We start from the raw sequence: 22,242 nt of genomic DNA, 5'->3' as shown, positions 1-22,242 counted from the left end.
AGCAAGGGAAAGTCACCAAAAAGTAATAACGGCTCGCCACGATCGTTTAATTGTCCAATCAGCTGGAAGACACTCAACCATTTCTCACCTGTAGCTCCAAAGGCAGCTTTTGGAAGCTACAGGTGTAACTCTTTCAGTTGAAACGATAAGAAGAAGAGTTCGTGCCAAGAAATATACAGCAGGAGACAGTTATGGGTTCCCGAGTTATCCAGGCAGCACAAGATTGATCGCCTAAATTGGTGTCTTCACCAGCAAAACTGGAACATTGGGAATTGACAAAATGTGCTATTTTCAAAAAAAGTCAGGATTTATGTAATATCAGATGACTCACGAAATCGTGTACTTAGACGTCGAGGAACAAAAGCAAGAACAAAAACTGTCAGATCTGTTCACAAATATACAAGGGGAAGTGTAATGTTCTGGAGAGGAATTGTGATCCATAAAAAAACTCCTTTAGTTTTCATCCAATCAACTTTAAGTGCTCACAGGTATGTTGATAGTTAGGCTCTGGAAAGGTGCAACGGGAGAAAATTTAATTTTCTTGCATGATAATGGACCTCCACATACCATTAGATTGACTAGAGACATCATTGAAGCAGAAGGTATCCCTTGTTTGGAGTGGCCTGCTTGCTCACCCGAGCTTAAAACTATAGAGTATTTGTGGGATATGCCTAAAAGAAAATTTAGAGCTCGCCGGGATAATCCACAAAACACCGCACGGCTAGTACAAGCTGCTCTTAAAGGATGCAGCAACATACCACAACAAAATGTTGATAATTTGATTAGGAGCGTGCCCACGCAAACTGAAGCTTGCATAAGGACTAGAGGTGATAACACTGACTACCAAGAAAAAACAAAAAAAATAAATAAAAATAATGTGTGTGTACTTTGTACGCACGTAAGAAGTTATTCTTCTATTATATAATTTTAACGAAGTAAATATACTTAACAGGTTATTTGCATTCTATTTAAATATTAAACTAACTTTCTTATACTAACTTTCGTAAGTTTCGGATATAATTACACAACACGGTGACAAATAGATTGAGTGGTATCGTGATAAAAATGTTATACCTACATATTTTATTATCTTACTACAGAAGAAGAGAAATTCAAAGACACAAAAATTATAATAAATAATAAATTTACTAAAAACACTAATGTATATTCTTTTAATGACTTATTTGCGCTGATACAGATAATATCTTGAAAGATTAGAAACGAACTACATACTGTCTGTGTGCGCATGCGCGCAGATTTATGAAAAATTTTACTCTCAATCGCGCCTAAAGACGAATAACTTCAAAAACAATTTAAACATTATTCGTTTTACATTGAAATGTTTTATGCTATTGAGTGTAAAACAACTAGATTCAATTTGTTTGTTAAAAACTTTATTGTTTTATTTAATTGTTATGTATTTGTTATTAAATTGCTTTAAAATAAATATTGTTTAACTTCGTGTGTTCGTTTTTTTAAATTCGCCCGAAATAATAAGAAATATCAGATGATTCCATATAAGTTTGGGTGTGTGTATGTGCGAAATTAAAGTACATACATAGACAATTGATCAAGATAATTGCAAAAAACCCTTATTTTTGCAATTAATTTATTAACGATAGTAACTTTGTTTTTTGCATAACGACATCTAATACAGGATGATTGATTAGTAGGGTAAAGCTCAATAGCTCCGCTATAGTAATAGATAGCAATAAAAGTTAATAACAAAAATTTTAGCCACCTTTGAGCTTCATGTTACAAAATTAGTTAGAATGTTACAGGGTGTTCGATAACACAGTGGCAGACCAAACTTGTTTTTTTAAATAGAACACCCTATATTTTATTTTAAATTCGAAATCCTGTTAACTTCTCCATCACAAAAATATAAAGATTTGTTATGTTATACAGGGTATTTACAAAGTTATAACCAATTTTATATGAAAATCGTAACAAGTTCAACTCCCTGTATAAATAAAAATAAGCAAAACAACAATGGTTTATTAATGCCATATTTTTTAACGTATTGTCAAAATTTTCAAGAATGGTCGATATTGCTAATTTTCTTTATATCAAATACAGGGTGAGTCAAAACGCAAGTACATTATTTTCTCAGTAATTTTAAATGGAACACCCTGTATTTTATATCACTACTAAAAAGTACCATTACCGTACCTTAATTTTTAGATAACATTCCCTGTGTCTAAATTTATTAGTTTTCGAGATATTTTCATTTTTCAATGGACCAGTAGCGTGGCCACCCAAATCACCAGAATTTAATAAACTGGACTGATTTTTTTGGGGTTGCGTTAATAATGAAGTTTATAAAATACCTCCAACAACAAGGGATGAGATGAAAAATAAAATACAAAGTGTATTTCGATGTGTTAATTTACAAATGCTCCGTAGAGTAAGTAGCTCATTCAATGATCGTTTTTAGGCGTACATAAATGTGTTAGGAGATAATTTTGAACACCTTATGTAATTAAATATTAAAAGTAGCTTCTAATTTTTTCAAACATGTTTTTTTGCAAAATGTATTACTGATAAATTATGTTTCGTTCTTTATTTGTTACATTGTTACATTTACATACAAAAGTAGTGTTTACTTGTCTTCACAAAATATTGTATTTTGTATTTGTGTGTTTTTTTGTAAAATTTATTACTAATTTTCTTTGTTTATTTGTTGCATTTACATAAAAAGTTAGTTTTTAATTGTTTCAAAAATTTTGCATGTAGTGGTTGTGTTTTTGTTTGTAAAATGTATTACTAATAAATTTTTATTTCTTTATTTGCTACAGTGTTACATTGATTACCGGATTGATAATCGGTAATCTTCAATTGTCAATTCAGTCATGGCTTACTTAAAATTTAGATAAATTTAAACATCTAAAATAATTTGCTCTGAAAAATGAAAATATCTCGAAAACTAATAAATTTGGGCATAGGGAATGTTATATAAAAATTAAATTACGTTAATGTTACTTTTCAATAATGATATAAAATACAGGGTGTTCCATTTAACATTACTGAGAAAATAATGTACTTGCGTTTTGACTCACCCTGTATTTGATATAAAGAAAATTAGCAATATCAATAATTCTTAAAATTTTTGATAATAAATAAAAAAATATGGCATTAATAAACCATTGGTGTTGTGCTTATTTTTATTTATACAGGGAGTTGAACTTGTTACGATTTTCATACAAAATTGGTTATAACTTTGTAAATACCCTGTATAACATTACAAACCTTTATATTTTTGTGATGGAGAAGTTAACACGATTTCGAATATAAAATAAAATATAGGGTCTTCCATTTAAAAAAACATAAGTTAGGTCTGCCCCTGTGTTATCGAACACCCTGTAACATTCTAACTAATTTTGTAATGTGAAGCTCAAAGGTGGCTAAAATTTTTGTTATTAACTTTTATTGCTATCTATTACTGTAGCGGAGCTATTGAGCTTTACCCTACTAATCAATCACCCTGTATATAAACTTGAAGTTATGGCAATAAAATTAATGAGTTATTGAAGTGTGCTAAACCTCAGCTAGATCGACCAAATAAATAGTGTGTAGGTTATTCAAATTCTTTATCCCGGAGAGCAATTATTTAAACAACTGTACTTGTCCAAACAGTTACTCTAGAGTTATTTAGCAGATCTCAATAGCTTCTTTGAGGCTTCAGTTTTAAGAGGTATTAAAAAATTTTCAACATTTTATCATCAACTAGACAAAGGACAAACAAATAAAAATTGATTGCCGGTACTTGGGTACTTCTACATATTGAAAATTGTCTTCATTAATAGAAGGATTGTCTAGTATACGATAAGTATATGTTATCATCATCATAAAGCCTTCTGCATCCAAAGTTGAACATAGGCCTCCCCTAATTTCTTCCAGTTTTGTCGGTCTTGGGCTTTCTGCAACCAATTCCCAGCAATCCTTTTGACGTCGTCTGTCCATCGTGTAGGTGGTCTACCTCTATATAGTATATGTTATATGTTAAGTTAGTTTGCCACCATAATTCAGAAAAATGTTAGTAACATTCAAAGATACCTTCCTTTTTTTACGAAATGCCCCTGAAGATGCTCTAGGAGCGAAAGTATACTTGGGCAAGATTTAATTAAACTCAGTGCTCGATATCTGCCTTTTATTTCCGTAAATTTCATATATTCGAGCATTCAACAACTTCCTATTTCAAGTAATAATTAATTAATATTTTCCTCATTTTCAGAGATGGAGAGTCATAGATATCCTTCCAGAAGGTGACGCTGACTGGATTCCCAAAGAAGACGTACAAAATCCCAACCAAATGAAACTAAAGCGTCGAAGACTTAGAAAACGGAAAAGAAGACCACCCCCAGCAGACAGTTCTGAAGAAGTACAGTTTGTCAGAAGAAGAGTGCGACCCTACCGACTAGAACCTTGGGAAGATGTTAACATGGAAGACATGAAACCCAATATACGACGAAGATTACCTCCACAGTATACATCTTCAGAAGATACTAGTGATAGTGTTAGTGAGGTTCAGGACAGTTATAATAAAGAGAAACCAGTAGAACCAGTGGTTGAACAGAAGAAATTTGAACAGCCCGTAACACTTAGTTCAATACAGGATTTGAAGAACTTGTTGAAACAATCTGGAGGTCAACTTAGTTTAAGCGAACTTTTACAGCAAAAAAATCTGTCTCTGTCAGAACTTTTGTCAGGTAATGAGAAAGCAATATCAGCTCTTACAGAAAGATCAAAAACAACTGCATTCCTTTTAGAATCCACGACTGAAATAACAGTTAACAATAAATACAAAAGACTACCTCCTTCAATTGGTTTACGAAAAGACTTTAATAAAAACGGTGCAGCAGAAGATACAGTCGCTGATAGTCTTTCTGAGAGAGAACTCATGGAAGCTCAAAGAAAGCGGTTTGCGATTCTTCAACCGAAAGAAAACAAAATGTATGCGAATATAATAAAGTTTGATGTTATAACAGAACCTACAACTGAAAGGAGAATTTTTATACCAGCAAGAACAAAACAGTCTGAAAAACATCTACCACCATTAAAAGAAAATATAGAAATGGAAAGCACAGATGAACCAATTATTTCAAGTCCTAAATTGTTAGCTTCCACAACTACTACAATTAAATATAGTCCTAGTACTATCTTCGTTCCAAGCACTACGCCAAGATTGATAAGAGCCAGATCAAAGTTACCAACAACTAATGCTAAACTGAAATTATCAACCAAACAATTATCGAATGACGAAAAACAACGTCCTCCATCTTTGGAATTTAATAAACCTATTCCAATACAAATAAGTGAAATAACAGGCTTAGCTTTCAAAAATATTAAGCGAAATGAACAACAAGCAGAAAAACCCACGAAAATATCAATAGATTTAGACAATCACGAACATCAATCCAATGTTATACCTTCCACAGCACATGAACCGATCCATCAAGAAACAGAAATAAATTCTGGCTATCAAAATGAAACGTACGTCACAGCCAAACAAGAAATTATGGAAGTTATGAAAGATCCAGAAAGCCGGGAAAAGTTATCTAGAATTCTAGAAAACAGGAACATGACTTTGGACGAGTTGGTCGAACAGAGAGAAAGAGGTTCCAGTCAACGCCATTTAGCAGATATATTTCATAACAACACTAGAGAACCGGAACCAAAAGATGAACCGCATGTAGGTCATATCAATGAGGATTTTTTTACCAACGTAATACCAACGAACAGACAAGGAAAAAGTACTCAAATAAAGACTCCACAAATGGAAGCAACGACGCAGTCTGCAACAAACGAATCAAAAACCACGTTTTTTAAACAAAAAGAAGCATTTCCTACAGTAGGGCTAAACTTTGATAAACAAGAAACGTTTCCATGGAAGCAGTTGTACCCTGATCTGTTTCCAGACTCGAAAGAAGAAGTCGATGACTCTTCTAATGAAATACACAATAAGATCCAAAGAATTGATCTGGATGATGCGTATGCAACACATTTTACAGATGAAGGATTCTTCATAAATTTTCCATCGGGAGTCAAATCTGCTCTATTTGTTAGTCTAGCTATCATAGCTTTATCCATTGTGGTATTTTTGGCCATATTGGTTGTGTTTAGGTGGATGAACAAAAAGAATAAGTCACTGAATTATTGCAGTAGCTTGACAACAAAGTTTAGACCGCCTATGTTACAAGGACGACCAACGACAGCCATAAAGACATTCATGAATGAAACGTTGGGAAGGAAGAAAAACTATTACAAATCAAATCTGCAGAGTATGTCTGACGAAATCTGGGATGCAAATAAACAAAGAAAAGATTCTTTCTGATTATTGCAGTTTTTCTTTTTATAATTTAAAATGAAAAATGGTTATCAGGTAATTTGGGAAAGATCAGGGCCATTTTACTATGTTATGTGAAAGGGACATATACTATTAAAGATTCGTGTAAGAGATGTACTTATGTACCCCACGAGATTTTGAAATAACTATATTTATGTTATTTGGTCTTTTATTTCTATTAATGGGACCAGTTAATGGCAACCAGTGTTTCCCTAGTGAATATTTTATATTTATTACATAAATAATACACTCGTGGACAAAATTATTGAATATCTTAGAATTTTGATTAATCCAACCATTTAAATGTTTTGTACTGGTCTCTCTCTCTCTCTCTCTCTCCCTCTCCCTCTCTCCTCTCTCTCCCTCTCTCCCTCTCTCCCTTTCCTTTAATACTGGTTGGGTACATCATGCTCAAATACTCACTAACAAATTTTCTACATTGGTCCCTATCTTCAGCTGTTCTAAGGATTTCGCAGAATGGTCATACCATGTGGTTGGTGACTGTCTAGAACGTTTCCAGAAACAATTAATCTCTCCAAATTATCGTCACCTCTGCGAAGACGTTACCAAAGAACTGTAGAATTCGCCGCAGACATGTTGTGGACAGCATTTTTTAATGTCAGGTTGGTTTAGAATGGAAACGTTTATCCGATGAGCTGTCCCAGCATTCTTCTTCAACACCAAGTCTCAAAGGCATACATTTAATTGCATTATTGAACGCGAACAGTCCAGGACTCTGCCCCGTATAGAAATATTGAGAATATAAATGCATTCTTTTTCTTTTGAGAGATAGATCTATCTTTCCTGACTTTAGTTAGGCGGCTCATCGTATTTCTAGATATCATCAACATCATCATCAGGCAACCTCTTCCGTCCATGCTGGACATAGGTCTCTCCCATTTTTTTGCTACTCTCCACGGTTCTGTACGTCTTGTTGCCATTTCTTGGACATTCGTTTAATGTCGTCCTACAGCGTCTTGGTGGTCGTCCTCTGCTGCGTTTGTCTTCTATTGGGCGCCAGTCAATTAGTTTTCTGGTCCATCTTGAGTCTCTTAGTCTCGCTGCGTGACCTGCCCAATTCCATTTCAGCTTGGTTATGCGTTCGACGACATCAATGATACCTGTTCTTTTCCTCGGGTCTTGGTTCCTTATTTTATCTTTTTTGCCACGCCGAGAATCGATCTTTCCATGCGCCTTTGTGCCACTCGCATTTTTAGTGCTGTTGTTTTTGTGAACGTGAGAGTTTCTGCTCCGTATGTCATAATAGGAAAAACGCATTGGTCAAATGTCTTCCGTTTCATAGCTATAGGGACGTGGCTCTTAAAGATGTCTCTTAACAAACCATAGCCCGCCCAAGCAAGTGTTATTCGTCGTTGAAATGCACAAGTCTGACTATCCTTGCTTTTATTCTGACTTCATGGTCGAGATATATGTACTTTTCTGAAAATTCCAGCACTTGATTTTGGATGCTTAGGTGTTCACTGGGAACTAAATTTGTCATAAATTTGGTTTTACTGAGGTTCATTGTTAGAACTATTGTTAAACATACATTTTCTAATTCTTGTAGCATTTGTTATGCTTCACCCTGATCTTCGGTGAACCTTCATACCCTTCATTTTAAAAGCTAAATATTAAGTACTAAAAATTCCTCCTAAATGTGCCAATAGCCTTCCTTACAAATCTTTAATTTTCAAATCTACTGGGAGACATACGACATATTTTTTCTAAATGTGTTGAATCTCGTGAAACAAATATAACTGTTGCAAAAGGTGTTCTTTTTAACATAAAAATTTACTTTTCTAATTTATTTTATTTATGTGATTATATGTGCAATATTATAAAAGTTATATGCTTAGGCTTAACAAGTGGTAGTTGTGTCTTTTTCGATTTGTATTATTTAATAATTTCTTCTCATTATTTTTATTATCAACATCAACATGGTCGGAAAATTTTAAAAGCTAAATAAAGCATAACAGGTTTATGTTTCTAAAAGTCGATTATTACATACAACATCAAAGGAAGTATAAACAATTTTTCTTAATAATATTTTTGTAAATAATTTTGGAAGATATATTCACGAAACTGTAGAAAAAACTTTCTTGTAATTAAGAATAATATTTTATAAATGTTTGACATCGGTTGTACTAGCATATGTAAATATTTTCTTTGTATGTTAAACTTAATTTCGTATGTTCTGATATACTTATGCACATCCCATTTTAAAGAAAGATGTGATTAAATGAGTAAAATGGAAAAAACACAATGGACAGATCAGGTGTTTTGAAGCTATATGATTAGAAATTATTGTCCTTACTTTTGAATGGCCACCTAAGAGGCGGATATGAAAGTTATTACAATGTTGGGGAACAATATTATAAAATTAGAGCAGAAAAAGAAAACATAAAAACGCATAAAACCTGGAAGGCAATTTATTATATTTGACTCTGGCTAAAGAACACAATCTCATAAACAATAATTATAAACTAGTTTGAGACTGTATTAGACCAACAACTGAGAAAATCATATGATCAAACATAATAATGTCGATAAGACAACTTTGGAATCAATTTTTATAGCTGGTTATTAATTCCGATTTCATTATTTTTCCCTATAGTCCAGAAAGCCACTGCGCATCCGCTAGGAAAAATATTCTAATTCGGATCTTTTGCACAATCTTACTCAAAAGGGACCCCTTTTAACAAATTTGCATGTTGCCAGGACCAAAAGTTGGTCAAAAATTTTTTAAACGTTTTTTTTTGTTTTTTTCCTAAAATTATTTTTTTTGCATGTAACAAATTTTTTTTAGGTTTTTTGGATTATTCCAAACAGAAAAGGTCTTTAGTGACTTTTCTTTAAAGTTGATCGTTTTTGACATATAAGCGATTAAAAATTGAAAAATTTCGAAATCGGCCATTTTTAACCCTCAAAAACTATGTGAAAAACTGAAAATTTGAATGTTGCCAAGGTAGATAGATATTCTTTAAACATCGATTGATGAAATCCCGAAGAGTTTTTTGCAACACAATATTCAAAACTCCTTTGTTTTTTAATTGCTAATCAAGCGTGCGCGATACTATTTTCCACCGTTGCATGTGTATGCAGTATGGTGCAAATGAAAGGAATAAATTCTTTATTTCGTAAACCGGCGACTTTAAGAAAAAATCCCGAAACAGGTCGATTTTTATTTTTAAGTTATGATATTGTGACATATATGGGATACTAGTGACGTCATCGATCTGGGTGTGATGATGTAATCAATGATTTTTTTAAATGAGAATAGGGGTCGTGTACTAGCTCATTTGAAAGGTTCTTCAATTCTCTATTCAGTCATATAAACATTTACATAATTATTTATACAGGGTGTCCAATAATTTAATTTTTTTGTCAATTTGCCACATGATTTAATTTAATAAAAAAATTTTGGACACCCTGTATAAATAATTATGTACATGTTTATATTACTGAATAGAGAATTGAAGAACCTTTCAAATGAGCCAGCACACGACCCGTATTCTCCTTTAAAAAAATCATCGATTACGTCATCACGCCCAGATGGATGACGTTACTAGTATACTATATATGCCACAATATCATAACTTAAAAATAAAAACCGACCTGTTTTGGGATTTTTCCTTAGAGTCACCGGTTTACGAAATAACGAATTTATTGCTTTCATTTGCACCATACTGTACACATGCAACGGTGGAAAATAGTGTCGCGCACGCTTGAGTGGCAATTAAAAAACAAAGGGGTTTTTGATATTGTATTGCAAAAAACTCTTCTGGATTTCATCAATCGATGTTTAAAGAATATATACCTACTCTGGCAACATTCAAATTTTCAGTTCTTCACATAGTTTTTGAGGGTTAAAAATGGCCGATTTCGCAATTTTTCAATCTTTAATCGCTTATATGTCAAAAACTATCAACTTTAGAGAAAAGTCACTAAAGATCTTTTCTGTTTGGAATGATCCAAAAAACCTAAAAAAACTTTTTACCATGCAAAAAAAATAATTTTGGGAAAAAAACAAAAAAAAAACTAAAAAAATTTTGACCACCTTTTGGTCCTGGCAACATGCAAATTTGTTGAAAGGGGTCCTTTTTGAGTAAGATTGTGCAAAAAATCCGAATTAGAATATTTTTCCTAGCGGATGCGCAGTGGCTTTCTGGACTACTAAAAAAACTATAGTTCTTGAAGTGAACTTAATTTTATAAAATTTATTTACGTAGTAGATCCTATTTTAAGTTACTTGAACTGATTATTTTATTTTTTAAGTAGTATTCATTAGGTATGGTTAAAAAATTCATTGTTCCATAAAGAAACTGATAGTAATATGTATTTATTTTTATGGTAGTTTGTAAAGGTCCTTTCTTAGTGGATGGATGGATTTTGTCACATTTTTAATACTGTTTTAATATTTGTTTTCTATTTAAAACTGTATATTTATTGTTGATTTTTTGTAAATCGTAATATAAGTATTTTAACAAAATTATTTCGTATTTTACTTTGGTAAACATGATTACAGACTTTGGAAAACATATTAGCTTCTTTAACTAAACTTATAGTCGGAGAGATAGAAGCGGATTTTGTGCGTGATAAGTAATATGGAAAAACTATACGGGGATATGTTGAATTAGTTGTGTACATGACTTTCACCAACGGCCGGAAACCAGAGTTGGAGCCGAGGGTAGTTTTAAGGGGTCAAAGTCGCGGATTTTATTATTTTTTTTATGACGCTCATGATCGAGATAGTGCACCAAAATTTGGGAATAAGTAGGTCATGACGTAACTAAGTAAAATCTCTAGGGGCGGAGCGCTGCGTGGCCGACAAAGGGGTGGGGTAGGGGTGAATATAAAAAATATAAAGGGTTTTTTGCGACGTTCGTGATTGAGATAGTGGACCAAAATTTGGGAATAAGTAGATCATGACATTACTAAGTAAAATCCCCAGAGCCGGAAACCAGAGTTGGGAATGAGGGTAGTTATAAAGGGTCAAAGTCGCCGTTTTTATTATTTTTTTTTGTGACGCTCATGATCGAGAGAGTGCACCAAAATTTGGGAATAAGTAGGTCATGACGTAACTAAGTAAAATCTCCAGGGGTGGCACGCTGCGTGGCCGACAAAGGGGTGGTGAAGGGGTGAATACAAAAAATATAAGGGGTTTTTTTGCGACGTTCGTGATGGAGAGAGTGCACCAAAATTTGGGAATAAGTAGAACATGACATTACTAAGTAAAATGCTCAGAGCCGGAAACCAGAGTTGGGCATGAGGGTAGTTATAAGGGGTCAAAATCGCCGTTTTTATTATTTTTTTTGTGACGCTTATGATAGAGATAGTGCACCAAAATTTGGGAATAAGTAGGTCATGAGGTAACTAAGTACAATCTCCAGGGGTGGAACGCTGCGTGGCCGATAAAAGGGTGGGGGTAGGTGTGAATATAAAAAATATAAGGGGTTTTTTGCGACGTGTTAGATTGAGATAGTGCACCAAAATTTGGGAATAAGTAGACCATGACTTAGCTAAGTAAAATCCCCAGAGCCGGAAACCAGAGTTGGGGATGAGGGTAGTTTTAAGGGGTCAAAGTCGCAGTGTGTATTATTATTTTTGTGACCCGGCACAACATTTGTCCCACCGCAGCGCTCTGTCCCTGGAGATATTACTTAGTAATGTCATGGTCTACTTATTCCCAAATTTTGGTGCACTCTCTCAATCACGAACGGCAAAAAAACCCCCATATATTTTTTTACTCACCCCTGCCTACCACCACTTTGTAGCCCAAGCAGCGTTCCGCCCCTGAAGATTTTACTTAGTTACGTCATAACCTACTTACTTCCAAATTTTGGTGCACTATCTCCATCATGAGCGCCACAAAAAAAAATAATAAAAACCGCGACTTTTACCCCTTATAACTACCCTCGTCCGCCACTCTGGTTTCCGCCTCTGGGGATATTACTTAGTTATGTCATGGTCTACTTATTCCCAAATTTTGGTGCACTATCTCAATCACGAACGTCGCAAAAAAACCCCTTACATTTTTTTATATTCACCCCTGCCCCACCCCTTTGTCGGCCACGCAGCGTTCCACTCCTGGAGATTTTACTTAGTTACGTCATGACCTATTTATTCCCAAATTTTGGCGCGCTATCTCGATCATGAGCGTCACAAAAAAAAATAATAAAAAACGGAACTTTGACCCCTTATAACTAACTTCGTTCCCTACTCTGGTTTCCGGCTCTGGGGATTTTATTTATTTATGTGATGGTCTACTTATACCCAAATTTTGGTTCACTATCTCAATCACGAACGTCGCAAAAAACCCCTTATATTTTTTATATTCACCCCTACCCCCACCCCTTTGTCGGCCACGCAACGTTGAGCCCCTAGAGATTTTACTTAGGTATTAGGTACGTCATGACCTACTTATTCCCAAATTTTGGTGCACTATCTCGATCATGAGGGTCATAAAAAAAATAATAAAATCCGCGACTTTGACCCCTTATAACTACCCTCGGCCCCAACTGTGGTTTCCGGCCGTTGGTGAAAGTCATGTACACAACTAATTCAACATATCCCCGTATAGTTTTTCCATATTACTTATCACGCACAAAATCCGCTCCCAGCTCTTGGACTATTAGCTTAGAAGAAATTTAACAAGAAGGGTTTTAGAACTTTCTTAGAAACTCTGAAGTTCTTTGCCATGGATTTATGGAAGAAGAATAGAGGCAACATAGTTTTTTGACTCTCAGCTCATTTTTTCAATGATAATGTACGTCTTAAGACATATATGTTCTTGGAACTTATGAATTTTGAGAAAGAAAACCAGTATTAACATTCAGAAATTTACTATTGACATATTAAACAACATGATTATGGAGATGAAGCTGAGATAAATTGTCAAAAGGTTTAATTGGTACAGACAATCAACTGAATGGACCAAATGAAGTTCTAGCATTCCAACCTTACATGAGACTGTCATGTCACAATTTAAATTTGTTTATGCACAATGCAAGCAACAATACACTTTCAGAAGTAGCATAACTATTAGTGGATATATAATATAATATTATAATATAATAATATATTTCTATTGGTAAAAATAAAATAAAATAATAAATGGAATTATTCATCGTCATAAAATACATATTTATTTGCAAGATTTTTAACTGTTACCAATGGTAACAGTGGTTGCATGGACGCTTCGCCAGTGGTTTCTATACATTTTCTGACGTTCTAAACGTCACTAAACATAAAAATAAACATTGCAACAAGTGAAGGGTCCAGGACTGTAATACTGCCGTGCTTAGCCAAAACGCTGAATCTACAGAGACATCACATTCGAGTAAAATTGATTTTTGCTTAAGAATTCGTATACATTTACACAGGATACAGCAGAAGATGTGGTGTGTTTAATGTGTTTTGGCTTAACTTACGTCATTTTTAGTAAGCATAGATATGCACATTTGGGTTAGAGAGAAGTAAAAAATTTAATTTTTTTCAGATTTTTTCAGATACAGCGTTTTTCCCTAAGCACGGCAGAATAGCTCAATGTTTCTATATATCTATTAGGGTGGCGCTTACTGTATATGGATCCTTGTATATTTTATAAAGTTCGAAGTTGCATTGTCATCTCCACACTCCATTGTCATTCATCATTCTATAGATTTGCATTTTAGTACTTTTCTTTAGAAACATTCTTACATGTTTTCATTATTTTTGTTAGAGTTCAGCTTTCTAAAGCCATATGTTAAAACTGGACATATTATTGTTTTGTAGGGTTTGAAGAAATTCATAATAATATACTAATTGAAAGGGAGGAAATCAGCAGACTATGTGGTTTAACACATTAGCAGACACACATCAGATACACATAGACACATCTTCTTATGGAGAAAGTGACTTCATATGCAGTCGTGTCTGTGAATGTGTTAAACCTTGTCACACTGAAATCTGAAATTGATTTTTTAGATCTGCTTAGACAATGCATGGTCTGAAAATTTAATTATTTAGATTTACATCCCACCTTACAGATACGTTTTATAGCAAGAAAAGCTTAGGCTTTTTACACATGGAGCTGCTCAACACAGAGTTTTACCTGATAAACCCTAACGTTTCAAGGAACAAATGCAAGCACATGTTTAACAGATTAAGCGCTGCGTTAAGCGCCAGCATGTGTATAAAGCTTTAACAAGCATTGACAAGTAAAACCTGAAGAATAAAATTTAGTTCAAGAATTAAAAATTCAAACAAAGATGCATTGAAAAACGATTTCATCCTCACCGCTTACCTTTTGTGATTTTATTCTTGGACCCAAATATTGAGACAATGAAATTTCTTGGTAAGACAAGATAGATGAATGTTAGGGAACTAGTAAAAGATACATATGCCGGAAACTATTTTAGATTTCCAATCTATGAACAGAGAATGTTAAGATCAAAACAGTCTAAGAAAACATTGGCAAACTGGCGAACTCTTTGCCTCCATGAACTCCACATCCAAATCATCTTCAACATTGATCTGTGACAAATTTAAAGATTCGTTAGGCAAGGATGACATCCACAAGACCAATACTGAAATTATACTTATAATAGAAGATTCAACCCCATGTTAAAGTTTTAAAGTTTTGGAAAAATTGCAGTAATTTACCTTTAACAAATTAGCCAGCGAATTTTAAATGTATCTGCTATAGTCTGACAATAATTTGAAGAATGTGATGCATACACTATTTTGACCAATATGGAATGATGAAGATGAGTGATAATGCATTAACATCTTGTAAAAATTATAAGAGTATAGCTCTGCTACTTCAGGGAGCTTGTTTTCTTATTCAAGCCAGACTGTGGAACAGTGTCAGGACCGGACTGGCTCATGAAAAAGGCGCCAACCTAATCTCTAAACAAAGGCGCCAGACCCCCTCGTAAGCTTTTGCATCAAACTTTTTATGCAAAGTAAATCAAAATTACTTGTGAATGTTTTTAAGTTTAATTTTAATTTAAAACCATTACGTAATTTACTACTTTTATTGGGAATATGTAGTAAATTATATTATGAAGATGAGACAAATATATAGCTTCAGTTTCCCAGTATCCCTTTTATTCCGTTACACTCTTTGGTAGGTACTCTCTGGAGAATCCAACCAAATTTTTGAAAAGTCTGAGTAATTTTTCAACTATTTTTACAGAAGGACCTACTGGATCCAAAAACATTTAACAAAAATCATGATGATCGGTGTTCAACAGAATCTTTTTGAATTTTTTCAAATTTTTAGAGCGCTCTAAAACTCCATATAATATAAGAGTAAGCCTCGATAAAAAATCCACAACCACATGGTGTCAGGTGATCCGTGACTAAGTTGTGAATGGTTTAGTAAAAGGCAATTCGGGCATAGTAAAACCGACTGCAAGGGAGAAAACAGGGCGGACTCCTGCTACAGATGTGGCAAGGGGGGCACCAGGCACGAGAGTGACTGGTCCGTTTGGTAAAGAGTCCGGTCACAGACCTGACAGCTTACAGTGCCTGGAGTAAAAAAACTGATCCCGGAAAAGCGGAGCCTCAAGAGAGACCCTGCCACAAGTGACGAGGAAAGAGTGGATGAAAGCACCTAGGACCAGGAATCAGACAGCGTACGGCTCAGTAAGTTAGAGAGATAAAAACCATCTAATACGAAGTTCCTTCAAATAAATGTGGGAAGGGCGAGGGCCGCTCATGACATTGCAGAGGCACTTTCACGAAGGGAAGGTTATGACGTGATCCTATTTCAGGAGCCACATGTAAAGTTGGTCTCTGTACAAAGAATCATTAAAAATAGGAGATCTGATGGGAGAGAGAAAAATTCTTTCTCTGCTAAATGACGGTAAGGTACCTAGGTTCGTGAGAGGTAGTAGTGAATCCTTTCTGGACATGTCACTGATTTCAACGTTACTTTTAAACAGGGTCATAAGCTAGACTGTTTTGGAAGAAGAATCGCTCAGCTTACATAAGTACGTGATTATAGAAATAACAAGAAAAAGGAAGAAACAGAAAGATAAAGATATCGATCTAAAGAGATTTTTAAATGAGGAGGTATTTGTGGATGCTTTTGGCTTGATTGGTTCGAGATGTGAGGATGTAAGTTGATCAAGGGTCTGAGTACAGCACCGGAGTTTGCTTGTGTAAAGTCAAATGGGACGTATGAAAGGAAACAACCATACTGGTGAAATGAGCGGCATGAATATCTGAGGACAAATTGTATGAGAGTAAGAAGGGAGTGCAAGAGGTTAATAAGAGTGCAAACAGGAGAGTTGTAAGAGAGAATGAACGAGCGCAGGAAACTACACATGTACATTAATTTAATGCTAATGCAACAGTGGCATTAAACAGCAACAGCAGAGATTGATACCTAAAGGCGCCCGAATCATAAAAATGGACTTCGAGGGCACCGCGCGTTGAGTCTAAGCTATTAACATAAAACCCGGAGGCCTTTTTCGAGCTATGTCTTCTAGCATTTGATTATCTGATACCTGACACGAATTGAATTTTGTTGTAGCCAATGGCTTCATTATGTAGGAGGGCACAATAATCCTATATGTATAATGCAATTATGAAGCGCAGAAAACTGCACTCATATATTTTAGGCCAATATTGTGAGATGTAACACTCATATTATTATAGAAACAGCGGATATAATCCGGTCAACTTATACATCAAAATGCTTGGCAAATAACAAAAATTGCCGTAGAGCCAAATTTTGGTGGAGAGCTAGGGTATACCATAACAAATAAAGTTTAAAAAGTCCCCATCGATCCCATGTGTGCGTCAAAAGTTATTCGGGGTCAAAGGTCAAAATTTGAGATTTTTTGGATTTTTTTCGAAAACGGTAAGTTTTATCAAAAAAAAATCTTAAACCAAAGTTGTAGATCTTAAAATTCTCTACAAAAATAGTCCTTACTATTTTTTTCCTAAGAGTTGCCATTCCTGAGATATCGCGATTCAAAGAGTCACATTATACATGATATGCACACGTTTCCACACCACACCTGTGAGGTAGTGTACTCGGCGCGTCTTTTTTACTGTGGTTTCCCCTGTAGGCCTACTCCACTAACTGTTTTGACAATTTTAGGATAATTTAAGGAAACAGTACCGGTCAAGTTCTAGATATTACCTTATTATTGATATTGATTATTGATATTGCTATTGATTATCAGGTTAACTATTGTTTTGATTTCTTTAGATATTTTAATCAGATTCATATTCTTGAAAGTCTACTTCAACAGTCAAGTCTTCTTCGATTTCATCTTCTTCCTCTTCCTCTTGCTGGATGTTCAAAAATTGTTCAAATGTGACTGAGTCAGAGTCATTGGTCTCTTCATTAAAATCACAGGAGTCTTCCTCTGTTGTACTAAACTGGACATTTGAGCAAGACTGACCTTGGCAGTTGGTACACACTAGAGAACACAGCAACCCGACTTTTTTACATCCACATTTGGCACTACAACCTTTTTTGCAATTGCAAAAAATAGTGTTAAGGAGTTTTTCTGGAGCAGGTGGGAGTAAGGTTTTAATCGGTTCCAGAGTATTATATATATTAATTTCCAACCCCAGTCTTCTGGATTCAGTTCATTGCCTAGCCATGTTTGAACTTGATAATATACTCGATACAAATGTTGAAAAGCAGATGCTGATGTTGGAGGAAGACATGATAGTTGTACTTGTTTCTTGTTTCGCGTATTTTTTACAAAAGTTAAGTATCGGTATTTATCAAGACAAATAATTTTTTTTGGAGCTCCATAAACCGCAAGAAGAAAGCGAATTCCTTCCGTAATTATTGTTTGCGGTGTAGAATCAAGTTCTGTAAAAACTTTACAGCAGTCTTCAGCAAAAATCTTTTTTTTTTTCGAATAATTTAAGTACTGACGTTTTGCCCCTTCTGTACATTGCGGACGTAGTGTCGCAGCCGGTTATCGCATGTACAAATAAAATGTACTTTTGGCATTTGGGATAAGCCAATAAACTATTCGAAGAATATATCTCTGTTCGCTGTTGAGCCCTTCCAGGTTTCAGAAAATAAATAATTTTATCTACTGGAGTCCTTGCAGTAATCAGTACCAACAAATCAACACCTTCACCAACTACAATTGTTGTGTTTGTTGCCTTAAATTTTTCAATTGCTGTCTCAATTATAAGGACATCTGCGTCACTTTTAGCTTGTTTCACTTCAATATTCGCAGCTGTTAATTTGTCAGTTAACATTTCAGCTTTCTTTCAGCTTTCTTCTTGCGGTTTATGGAGCTCCAAAAAAAATTATTTGTCTTGATAAATACCGATACTTAACTTTTGTAAAAAATACGCGAAACAAGAAACAAGTACAACTATCATGTCTTCCTCCAACATCAGCATCTGCTTTTCAACATTTGTATCGAGTATATTATCAAGTTCAAACATGGCTAGGCAATGAACTGAATCCAGAAGACTGGGGTTGGAAATTAATAGATAATACTCTGGAACCGATTAAAACCTTACTCCCACCTGCTCCAGAAAAACTCCTTAACACTATTTTTTGCAATTGCAAAAAAGGTTGTAGTGCCAAATGTGGATGTAAAAAAGTCGGGTTGCTGTGTCCTCTAGTGTGTACCAACTGCCAATGTCAGTCTTGCTCAAATGTCCAGTTTAGTACAACAGAGGAAGACTCCTGTGATTTTAATGAAGAGACCAATGACTAAGTCACATTTGAACAATTTTTGAACATCCAGCAAGAGGAAGAAGATGAAATCGAGGAAGACTTGACTGTTGAAGTAGACTTTCAAGAATATGAATCTGATTAAAATATCTAAAGAAATCAAAGCAATAGTTAACCTAATAATCAATAGCAATATCAATATCAATAATAAGGTAATATCTAGAACTTGACCGGTATTGTTTCCTTAAATTATCCTAAAATTGTCAAAACAGTTAGTGGAGTAGGCCTACAGGGGAAACCACGGTAAAAAAACGCACCGAGTACACTACCTCACAGGTGTGGTGTGGAAACATGTGCATATCATGTATAATGTGACTCTTTGAATCGCGATATCTCAGGAATGGCAACTTTTAGAAAAAAAATAGTAAGGACTAATTTTGTAGAGAATTTTAAGATCTACAACTTTGGTTTAAGGTTTTTTTTGATAAAACTTACCGTTTTCGAAAAAAATCCAAAAAATCTCAAATTTTGACCTTTGACCCCGAATAACTTTTGACGCACACATGGGATCGATGGGGACTTTTTAAACTTTATTTGTTATGGTATACCCTAGCTCTCCACCAAAATTTGGCTCTCCGGCAATTTTTGTAATTTGAAATGTCTATATAGACCGGGTTAATATTGATACCTACGAAAGGTGCCTGAATTGCAAAAATGGTCTTCTAGGACGCCGAGCATCGCATCTAAGCTATTTGATTATCTGATACCTGATACAAGTAAGTTGACAAGTTGTATTTTGTGTCGTTGTCTGGCTTCATTATTTAGGATTTTGGGGCGCAACAATCCTATATGTATAATGGAGCGCAAAAAACTACACCTATGTACCTACAAAGATGTAAAACTATTTATATCAGGTATCAGATTTATCAATTAGCTTATATGCGACACGCAGTGCCCTCGAAAACCATTTTTATGATTTGGGCGCCACCTTTCATAGGTATAAATATCCGCTATTTCTATTATAATATTATTATAATAAAAACAGCGGAAATTGATACCTATGAAAGGTGACCATATTTTAAAAATTGTATTTGAGAGAGCCGCACGTCGCATCTCAGCTATTTATTATAATAGAATCAGCAGAAATTGATACCTATGAAAGCTTTCATTCAAGCTATTTATTATAATAGAAACAGCAGATATTGATACCTATGAAAGGTGCCTGAATCGTAAAAATGGCATTCGACGCCGTGCATCGTATCTAAGCTATTTGATTGTATAATACCTGATACAAATTGTATTTTGTTGTACCCACTGGCTTCATTATGAAGGTTTCTGGTGCACCCTCGGAGCTAAACGGCAAAATCAGAAGCAAGTAAAACATTTTTTAGGGGAATGGTAGCTGCATCATATTTGTGTTAAGGTTCAAAAAATTTTTTTTCAGCGTTTAACTTTTTTTTATGGATAAATACTAACGAAGGCAAAAGGCGCACCGGCCCGAGGGCTGGTGGGGCGTCGGGCCAGTCCGGGCTTGAGTGAGGTATCAGATAATTTGAATTGAATGTCAAATTATGAATTGGGGTTGTGAGTTTTATTAAAAAAAGTTTATTTAAGAGATTTCACTTAAAATTGTTGTTATAAATATTCAGTTATGCATATACAACAAGGTATATTGTATGTTTACAATATGGTTTTACTGAGTGTTAAACTAGTCAAAATTTCAGTTAAAAAGAAAACAAAATATATATATTTTTATAAGTCACTGTACATAAAATATTATTGTTATTCAATCAGATAAAAATCATAAATATGTTAGTTCTGGTAACTTGTGGAATTGTACCAAACCCTAGAGTTATGAGGGTAGAATTTTTTTGTGGATTATGTGTGATAGATTTTGTGATAGAAATAATGGAATAGGTATGGTTAATTTTGATACATATAAAATAAAAGCAATTTTTTGAATGATGAGGAAAATTTCACTTACTAATCGAGAAAAATGTTTGTTTCTTTTTCAATTTTAACTATGGTTTAAAAAGATAAAATCTAAAGCTTACCGGTATTCTTCAAAGGTAAATTTATCCCTCATGAGTACACAAACTGGATCATTTGAGGCATGAAAAAGTTTATAAAAGTAAGCATATTGTCTAGCAATACTCTTCATTTGGTGCAGTGCAAGATCCAACGTAGGACTCCCTCTTAGCTCCTCCAACTCTTCAACAGTAAAATATAATACTGTGTTGTACATTGAAGGTAGAATATCTAAATAAGGTTTCCAAAACGATTCAGTTTTAAATTTTTCGAATAGTAAAAAAATCGCCAATGCTACATTTGTCATACTACTAAGCAGAGGATCTTTTTCTAGTAAAGTTTTAAGTTCTGATTTCCTAGCTATTTCCACAGTTAAGATTAACTTTCTAGGTACTGAAATTACTAAAGACGATACAGGAATTTCTGTATTGGCTATCAGTCCTAAATCAAATCCTTCAATGGACTCAATTTTACACCCATTAAATTCTGCTCCATTGCTCTTACACCACTTTGAGAACTTATCAATAATGGCATCACTTGATCTATTGCTAGATGTAACTGAATCATTATTTGACTGGAATTTCTTCAGCTTATCAAGTACGGCACTTATTTCTTTCTGATGTTCCAATGATTTGGAAACATCCTTCTGCTGTATTATTGTACTTATCCTCAGCAATTTATCTATAAGTTCACTTATTCCTTTTTGATGTTTACTTGCACTAGGTTGTTTCGTCCTGGAATTTGCTCCCTTTCGACCCATTATCTGTGTTTTCAGTAACTGATTTCAAATTTCCACCATGGAAAAATCTCCAAATTTTCACTAATTTTCACGTGGAACTAGGGTTATGTATCAAATTTCATTATTTTTTATTTATAAACAGAAATTGTGGTGACACCTGAAAGTGGCTTGAATGTTCAGTCAAAAATAAATTCCTTTTGTAGCTTGTAGCGTAAATGTCATATTAGTTTAACTATCGGTGGAGAGGTGTCGCTAAAATGTTCCAAATCAATATTATTTTTAATTTAGTCTCTTTTGTGATGCCGCTTCCGTATGAAAAAAATTTCTGATTCGGTTTCTTTGCTGATTCCTGTTCAAAAATGTCCCCTTTAAACAAATCAGAAGGGTGCCGGGCGAAATTTTTTAGCAGATATTGTTTAAAAAAGTTTTTAAACAAATTCAATAGATTACCTTTATTGCCCGGAAAATATTTTTTAG

General features: G+C 34.3%; 2 protein-coding genes across 4 annotated transcripts in view; one reads left to right on the top strand and one right to left on the bottom strand.

Annotated features, from left to right (window-relative positions):
- The window catches only part of LOC126885276 (uncharacterized), a 49,791-nt gene extending 40,834 nt beyond the window's left edge, over window positions 1–8,957 (top strand). The window contains exon 2 of the mRNA XM_050651763.1: window positions 4,235–8,957. Within this exon, the coding sequence (XP_050507720.1) occupies window positions 4,235–6,334 (2,100 nt within the window). The 3' untranslated portion in view covers window positions 6,335–8,957. The remainder of the gene's footprint in view (window positions 1–4,234) is intronic.
- LOC114332887 (actin-histidine N-methyltransferase) overlaps window positions 1–21,931 on the bottom strand; it is a 150,804-nt gene extending 128,873 nt beyond the window's left edge. For all 3 annotated transcript variants that reach the window (XM_050651765.1, XM_050651767.1, XM_050651766.1), the window contains exon 1: window positions 21,053–21,931. In XM_050651765.1, the coding sequence (XP_050507722.1) occupies window positions 21,053–21,786 (734 nt within the window). In that variant the 5' untranslated portion in view covers window positions 21,787–21,931. The remainder of the gene's footprint in view (window positions 1–21,052) is intronic.
- Between the last annotated feature and the right edge of the window lie 311 nt (window positions 21,932–22,242).

The sequence above is a fragment of the Diabrotica virgifera genome, chromosome 5 (genome assembly GCF_917563875.1).
Source record: "Diabrotica virgifera virgifera chromosome 5, PGI_DIABVI_V3a".
Taxonomy (NCBI): Eukaryota; Metazoa; Arthropoda; class Insecta; order Coleoptera; family Chrysomelidae; genus Diabrotica; species Diabrotica virgifera.
This window is presented reverse-complemented; position numbering and strand designations above follow the sequence as displayed.